At 44.1% G+C, this 8580-nt stretch overlaps 1 protein-coding gene across 6 annotated transcripts in view; it reads left to right on the top strand.

The window, feature by feature from the left end:
- Positions 1-6023: 6023 nt before the first annotated feature.
- The window catches only part of LOC144684002 (mitogen-activated protein kinase kinase kinase kinase 4), a 287637-nt gene continuing 285080 nt past the window's right edge, over positions 6024-8580 (top strand). For 5 of the 6 annotated variants that reach the window (XM_078547672.1, XM_078547671.1, XM_078547670.1 and 2 more), the window contains exons 1-2: positions 6024-6246; positions 6843-6908. In XM_078547672.1, the coding sequence (XP_078403798.1) occupies positions 6190-6246; positions 6843-6908 (123 nt within the window). In that variant the 5' untranslated portion in view covers positions 6024-6189. The remainder of the gene's footprint in view (positions 6247-6842; positions 6909-8580) is intronic. The other variant, XM_078547668.1, reaches the window with a different exon arrangement.

Here is an 8580-nt window from a genome sequence, read left to right as displayed (position 1 = left end):
TCAAGCAAATTTCACTGCAACAGATCTGATAATTAATACATTGCTTTGTGTAAATTGGCTACTGCATTTCCTACATTAGGACAATTATTACACTTCAAAAGTACCTAATCGATGGTAAAGTGCTTTGGGATATCTTGAAGCATGGAAGACACTGTGTAAATGCAAGTTTCTTCTTTTATTTTCTTCTCTTCCTTGCACTAACTCTCCATTCTAGCTTCCTTGCTCTTCGTTTTTCCTTCTTTCTCTCTCTTTTCTTTACCCTTGTGCCCTTTACATTGTCAGCCTTTGGTTTACATAACTCACTGATTCTTTCCTTCTCCATACCTTTCTTTTATTCTTGCTTGGGATGTGGATGTTGCCCATCTCGAGTTGCCCTTGAGCTGAGTGGCTTGCTAGGCCATTTCAGAGGGCGGTTAAGAGTCAATCACATTGCTGTGGACCTGGAATCACATGTAGACCAGACCAGGTAAGGACAGCAGATTTCCTTCCCTAAAGGATATTAGTGAAGCAGATGAGTTCTTACAACAATTGATGATAGTTTCATGACCATCATTATTGAGACGAGCGTTCAATTCCACATTTTATTATTTGAATTTAGATTCCACCAGTTGTAGGATTTGAACCCATGTTCCCAGAACGTCAGTTGGGTTTCTGGATTACTGGTCCAATGACATTATCAGTTTTGCGATGTATCTGTTTTGACCATTGCCTATCAACACTCCAACTCTGCATCATGAGCACAAGCTCATGCATTTTTGCTTTGGGGGTTTTTCTTTGCCTTGAGTTGAGGAAAAAAAGCAACAGAACATTAAAGAAAGCCCAATGTGTAAATTCCACTGTTAGCAATCTGTGAGAAAGATAAGTAATTGTGAAAAAGGAACAGAGATAAGAATGCACGCAAGAGGGATGAAAAATAATATTCCATACTTTTACGACATTTTGTTTTCATTCCTGGGATGTGGGCTTCGCTGGCTAGGCCAGCATTTATTGCCCAACCCTAATTACCCTTGAAAAGGTGATGGTGAGCCACCTTCTTGAACCGCTGCAGTCCATGTAGTGTAAGTTCCAGGCATTTAAGAGTTAACCACATTGCTGTGGTACTGGAATCACATGTAGGCCAGACCAGGTAAGGACAACAGATTTACTTCCCTAAAGGGCATTAGCGAACCAGATAGGTTTTTACAACAATCGACAATGGTTTCACGGTCACCAATAGACTTTTAATTCCAGATTTTTATTGGATTCAAATTCCACCATCTACCATGGTGGGATTCGAACCTGGATCCCCAGATACATTGCCCTGGATCTCTAGATTACTAGTCCAGTGACCACTATGCCACTGCATACCCAATAATGATGTAGTGTCAACCCTACTTCCATTGTCATGGAAATGAGAAATGAGATTTCTTATCTTGAAGTTCCAGGGAAAAAGCCCATAGAGGTCTATGGACGATGGTACATGTGGTGAACAGATATCTCCATTCAATCGCCACTGACTGCAGGACCCTTGTTAACTTGCCACCCTGTTAAATAAGCTTCATCCCGCACTTCTCACAATATGTGACTCAGGTACACCATTGAAAATGGAAAAAGATCTGTGATTTGGAGTGACTATATCAGTGCTAACAGGATGTTGATCTTGGTCCACAGCACAGATAGGATGGTCCCCTGCAGTCCATGTCAAGGATAGCACTTGACAGGTTTAACCTGTTTATGTGTTTTAGTGAAAGGCAGTCCTTCAGATTTGCAACTGGTAATTCCATGCTTAAGATTCACCCAATGCTCTGTTTTCCCATTCTATTGTACTTTCCAAAAATCACCAACATAGGTCCTACACATTACTTCATCCAGGAAGCCAAGGGACATTTGGGGAATTTACACAGCACCTATAGTCTTATTATTGTAGCTATTTTGGCCACACACCTTGTTAATATTGCTTGGTTGCTGCCTAAGTATATAGGAGTATTACTCATCTCTAAATATTTTAAGCTGAGGTGAGATGGGTTAACAAAGAGCCCCCTCAGAAATGTTATAACCAGGTTTGACACCGTCCTGGATTTGCACTCCATGTAGTGTCAAATAAAAGCCATGTGAGTCCAGCACTTCTCACTTCTGACTCAAGTTGGGTCAGAACTCACAAAGAAACAGGTAGAGGCCATTCAGCCCCTTGAGCCTTCTCCTCCAATCAATTAGATTCTGACTGATCCGCACCTTAACTCCTCAACCTGCCTTTGCTCCATGCCCCTTGATGCTTTAACCCAGAGAAATCTATCTAGCCAAAATTCCAAATTTCTACCACCCTTGTGTGGGTGCCATGTGAAATTGCCTTGTACCCGATGCTAAACTTGAGTGTCAATGCAGTTCTACAGACTTCTGTTACTTGCTTTGGAAGAGCAGTGTACTTGCCATTAGCAGATCAGGAATATCACACAAGAAGTTAGGAAGGGATTTCTGGTCTTGTTGGTCTAGGGGTAAGATGCTTATTTTGGGGTTATACGCTACTTCATCCTTCTCAACTTCTCCCCTCCTTCACACACTCTCCCTCATCCCCTTCCCATTGTGGTTCAAGTCCCACTCGAAGACCTGAGCACAAAAATCAAACTTGATGCTCCAGTGTAGTACTGAAGGAGTGCAGCACTGTCAGAGGTGCCATCCTTCGAAGTGCTATTAAACCTCTGTCGGCCCCCTCAGGTGGATACAAAAGATCTCATGGTACTATTTTGAAGAGGAGCAGGGGAGTTCTCCCTGGTATCCTAGCCCATGTTTGGGGAATTTACACAGCACCTATAAGGGAATTTATATAACATCAACATCACAAAAACAGATCATCTGGTCATTTTCACATTGCAGTTTATGGCAGTTTGCTATCTGGAAATTAGCTGCTGCATTTCCTACATTTCAACAGTGACTACATGTCACATGTAATTCACTGGTTGTACAGTGCTTTGGGATATTCTGTTGTTGTGAATGGCGCTCTATAATGCAAGTTTTTTTTTTCATTTTAAACAGTGGGAAGTCCCATTTCATATACCAGATAAGCCCTCATAATGGGTCAGCCATTTAGGTCTGAGTTGAAGAGAAATTTCCTTGCTGAGAGGGTTGTGGATCTTTGGAATTCCCTACCCAAGAGGGCTGTCAATTGTCAGTCATTGAGTAAGCCTGAGCCTAAGGTGAATCGAGTTTTGGACTCTCATGGAATCCAGGAATATTTTTTATTCATTCATGGGATGTGAACATCACTGGCCAGGCCAGCATTGATTGTCTATTCCTAACTACCCTTGAGAAGGTCGTGGTGAGCTGCCATCTTGAACTGCTGCTGTCCATGTGGTGTAGGTACACTCACAGTGCTGTTAGGGAGGGAGTTCCAGGATTTTGACCCAGCGACAGTGAAGGGACGGTGAGATATTTCCAAGTCAGGATGGTGAGTGACTTGGAGGGTAACTTCCAGCTGATGGTGTTCCCACTGTGCATCGGTGATGGAGGGAGTGAATGTCTGTGGATGGGGTGCCAATAAAATGGGCTGCTTTGATAGTGTCAAGCTTTTTGAGTGTTTTTGGAGCTGCACTCATCCAGGCAAGTGGAGAGTATTCCATCACATTCTTGACTTACGCTTTGTAGATGGTGGACAGGCTTTGGGGAGACAGAAGATGAGTTACTCGCTGCAGGATTCCTTACCTCTGACCTGCTCTTGTAGCCATAGTATTCACATGGCTAGTCCATTTCAGTTTCTGGTCAATGGTAGCCCCCAGGATGTTGATAGTGGGGGATTCAGTGATGGTAATGCCATTGAATGTCAAGGGATGACGGTTAGATTCTCTTTTATTGGAGATGGTCATTGCCTGACACTTGTGTGGTTACTTGTGAATGTTACCTACCACTTGTCAGCCCAAGCCTGGATATTGTCCAGGTCTTGCTACATTTGGACATGGACTGCTTCAGTATCTGAGGAGTCACAAATGGTGCTGAATGTTGTGCAATCATCAGCGAACATCCCCCCTTCTGACCTTATGATGTAAGGAAGGTCATTGATGAAGCAGCTGAAGATTGGTGGACGTAGGACATTATCCTGAGGAACTCCTGCCGTGATGTCCTGGAACTGAGATGATTGACCTCCAACAACCACAACCATCTCTCTTTGTGCTAGGCATGGCTCCAACCAGTGGAGAGTTTTCCCCCAATTCCCATTGATTCCAGTTTTGCTAGGGCTCCTTGATGCCACAATTGGTCAAATGTGGCCTTGATGTCAAGGGCAGTCACCCTCCTGAGCTCAGCTCTTTTGTCCATGTTTGAACCAAAGCTGTAATGAGGTCAAGAGCTGAGTGGCCCTGGCAGAACACAGTCAGTGAGCAAGCTATTGCTAACCAAGTGCTGCTTGCTAGCACTGTTGATGACCCATTCCATCACTTTATTGATGATTGAGAGTCGGCTGATGGGGCGGTAATTGGCTGGGTTGAATTTGTCCTGCTTTTTGTGTACAGGACATGCCTGGGCAATTTTCTACATTGCTGGGTAGATGCCAGTGTCATAGCTGTACTGGAACAGCTTGGCTAGGGGCGTAGCAAGTTCTGGAGCACAAGTCTTCAGTACTATTGCTGGAATATTGTCAGTGCCCATAGCCTTTGCAGTGTCCAGTGCCTTCAGCCATTTCTTGATATCACATGGAGTCAATTGAATTGGCTGAAGACTGGCACCTGTGGTGTTCGGGACCTCTGGAGGAGGCCGAGATGGATCATCCTCTTGACACTTCTGGCTGAATATTGTTACAAATGCTTATCTGTTGCACTGATGTGCTGGGCTCCCCCATCATTGAGGATGGGGGTATTTGTGGAGCCTCCTCCCCCAGTGAGTTGTTTAATTGTCTGCCACCATTCACAACTGGATGTGGTAGGACTGCAGAGCTTAGGTCTGATCCATTGGTTGTGGGGTCACTTAGTTCTGTCTATCACTTGCTTCTTATGCTGTTTGGCATTCAAGTAGTCCTGTGTTATAGCTTCACCAGGTTGACACCTCATTTTTAGGTATGCCTGGTTGGGAATCGGGTGAGTGGAGTTGAGGTCAAAGATCATTCAGGATCATATTGAATGATGGAGTTGGCTTGAGGGGCTGTAATGTTCCAATCTTGCTCCTATTCTTGTGTTCCTCTGGTGTACCAATATGTTTTGATACATGTTGTCTTGTGTTGTCTTATCTTTCATCGTCCTGGTTGGCCGCACAATGAACAATTTTTCTTTCTCCACTGATTTCTGTTCTCCGCTGCCCTCACTGTCTGTCCCATAGAGAGGCCTGCCCATGTTCTGACATTATCCATCCATACCACCTTGGGTCCTTTGCACGTTTCCCAAGGTGTCTGAGGTGTCAGCTGTGGCTCAGTTCATAGCACCCTCGCCTTTGAATCAGAGGGTTGTGGGTTCATGTCCCACTCCAGGAAATCAAGAACTGTGATTGTACTCAAAAGAGTTGCAATCTGTGACTGTTGATAACTCGAAAGAGTTTCCCAAGGTGTCTAGCCTCGCAGTACCTCTTTCTCCAAACACCTGATGGACCCATCACGTGTTCAAAGTCTGAGGGCTTCCTGGATGTCTCTGCCTTAAACAAGTTCCTCTAAACACCAGCTTTCTCAAGCACCAGCTGGCAGTAAATCTATTCATGGACACTGCGAGGGTGAAAGGAACGAGGACTTTAAACGAGTTAAAAGGAACGAGGAGTTGAGCGTAACGTGACATATTTCAGCAGTCTTGTTGCACATGACTTGTTGAGTTTGGTAAACTTCAGAGGGGAATGTCTCCGAGTTCACTTCACCAGGGGAGCTGTGCTGCAGCGTTACTCTGCGTCAGTTCCTTGCCCCCTTTTTTGCTGGGGGAAATGTCATGAAGTTGTGTGTGTGTCTGTTTTCTTGCGTTCGTGTTAAGATTTCTTCTGCCCCGTTCATTTCCTCTGGCTGTGTTTTCCGGGTTGCACTTGGCTGCTAGATGTCGGTGCTTCCTGTGTTTGTCAGCGAATTGTGCAGCTGGGGAGTGGGGGGAGAGAGAGAGAGAGAGAGAGGCGAGACACTGGGAACTGACAGAGCCGATATGATCCTTTCACACTTAACCGGGGTAGAGGGGAGGGGGGCGGGGGAGGAATAAAAAAGTTTCTAGTCGTTTTCAAGGAACATTTTTAATTATTTTTTTTAAAAAAAGTGGCCCAACGATGGCTAAAGACTTTCCAGCAAGAAGTCTCGATAACATTCATCTTTCCTGTCTGCGGGTGAGTTGCTTTTAAGTGAACAGTTTACACATACAGTGCAAGTTATATTTAGAAACTTTGTGATGCTGCAGCACCGAATGGATTAAAAAAAAATGTTTCTGGTAAATATCAGTGGGGTCTTGTTTATTTTTTAAAAAAAAAACAGGAGAAATGACACCGCAGTTGATAGTCTCTGATGAATGGGGCTGATTTGAGTCTGAGACCACACTCACTGCCGGACACTGAGAGGAGTTGTATTTTAAAACTCTCGCTCGTCTTTAAGTGTGCTCTACCTCAGTCAGGACAGTTCACTGTGGGGATTCGGAGCTTGCTGCTTTTAATTGTTAATTGACTGATTCCTTACCCCCCCGCCCCGGCACATTACATTTCACTTGAGGTCCGTTTGCAGGTCGTGGCTGACTGTCAATAACTGTAGTTTGGGGGAAACCCCCACAGGGAACTGATAACAACATTGAGGTAGCGGTCGGGAGTCCTCATTCACTTTTTAATGGGGGGGAGGAGGAGAGAGATTTTCTAATCAGTTGGAATTATTGTACGTAGGTGATTGAATGAATGAGTTTTTTTTTACCATTTTAAGTGCAATTTCCTCTCCACAGGATCCTGCAGGGATATTTGAATTAGTCGAAGTGGTTGGCAACGGGACGTATGGCCAAGTCTATAAGGTTCGGTTTAGTTTCCCTTTTTGCAAAGAGTGGGCTGGGAATAGTTAACTGTTGCTTTTAATCAAGTTAATGTGGCTCATTAATTTCAGATCCTGATAAAATGTGTGTATCCGTACATTATAATCAGTGTTATCCATTTCTATATTGTTGAAGTTATTTATATGCTTCTTTTAAATGTAGGTGGGGATTTGACACAATTGGACAGCACACAGTCCTTCCATTTATACCTATGTCTGAATTCAATTGTCAGGTTGCCAGCTCTGGTTAGGCATTCCTGGAGGTTTCATGATATTGCCTCTCTTCTCCAACTTCCCCACTTGGTCAAACAGCCTTTTGTCCCTCATCCCCAGCACTATAATAATAAACAAAAGCCTTTGATGAACAAGGCAAACTTTTTTTATGGAAATGTGCCTATGATTTCTGTCCCAGATTGCTGACAGCATTGCCCAGGAGATCAAACTTTAATTCCTGGGGACACCAGGGCATTCCTGGAGAGTTGGGAACCCTGTGAGACTGATGTGAGGAACGAGTCTTTTCACCTGGGTGTTTGCACAATGGGCATCAGGCACTAAGATAAAAACAAAATACTGCGGATGCTGGAAATCTGAAACAAAAACAGAAAACACTGGAAAAACTCAGCAGGTCTAACAGCATCAGAAAAAAAAACAGTTAACGTTTCGAGTCCGTATCGGATGCTGTTAGTTCTGCTGAGTTTTTCCAGCTTTTTCTATTTTTGTTGGGCATCAGGCATTGTTTTGCAATACAAGACTTCTTAATCTGGCAACTGATTAACAATAAGTTGTCCGTCACCATCAGTGGGTTGCAGTTGGGCTGTTGTGGAATGTAAGTGCCATTGTGTTGCATGAGGAGGGTGTAGCTTCCATTACCCTCTGGGTGTGCTGCTGACCTTGGCCACGATGTTGACCCTGGGGCCATTTACACACACGAAACTGAATCACCTGTTTCCACAGGGGAGCCAAGCTGCCTTGTTTTAATTTTATTTTCACCTCCAAGAAAGCAGCCTTTTACTGCTTGACCACATTCGAATGTACTCAGCAGAAGCCCCTCTTCACCTTTACGAACGCCTCTGACTTTCTCTGAATGTAAAAACTAGCCTGCAGATCCAGCGCTCCAAGAATGAGAAGGATGGGAAACAGAGTTGGGGGTCTTGATTTACTACATTTGTATGTTCATCATGTGCCCTCCCCTCAATGTAACCAGACAGCACAGGGCAGAGAGTGACACCACAGAGTTTCTGCCTCTACTCATCCCACATGTGCCAAATAAATGGTGGAGATGGGGAGGGAGATGGAAAACCAAAGGCAGTATGTTTCTTTATGCTGTAAAAATATAAATTATTTAAATTGTATGGAGCGTTAGTTGTCTGAGCATCATCCTTAATGAATGTGTTAGTACTTTCCTACACAATGTTTTGTGTATAGTGTCAGATCGCAGTTTGCTGTTCAATAGTTTAGTGCCAGTTGCCACCTATTGGATCCAGGTATGTTTGTACATAAGAACATAAATAGAAGCAGGAGTAGAACATTTGGCCCTTCGAGCCTGGTCGGCCATTCTATAAGCTCATGGCTGATCTGATTGTGGTCTTAACTCAACTTTCCTGCCTGCCCTTCCATAACCCTTGACTCCCTTGACAATCAAAAGTCTGTCTTTG

This window comes from Cetorhinus maximus, chromosome 8 (genome assembly GCF_964194155.1).
Source record: "Cetorhinus maximus chromosome 8, sCetMax3.hap1.1, whole genome shotgun sequence".
NCBI lineage: Eukaryota > Metazoa > Chordata > Chondrichthyes > Lamniformes > Cetorhinidae > Cetorhinus > Cetorhinus maximus.
The sequence above is the reverse complement of the archived record's forward strand: the minus strand, read 5'-3'. Positions and strand labels throughout refer to the sequence as shown.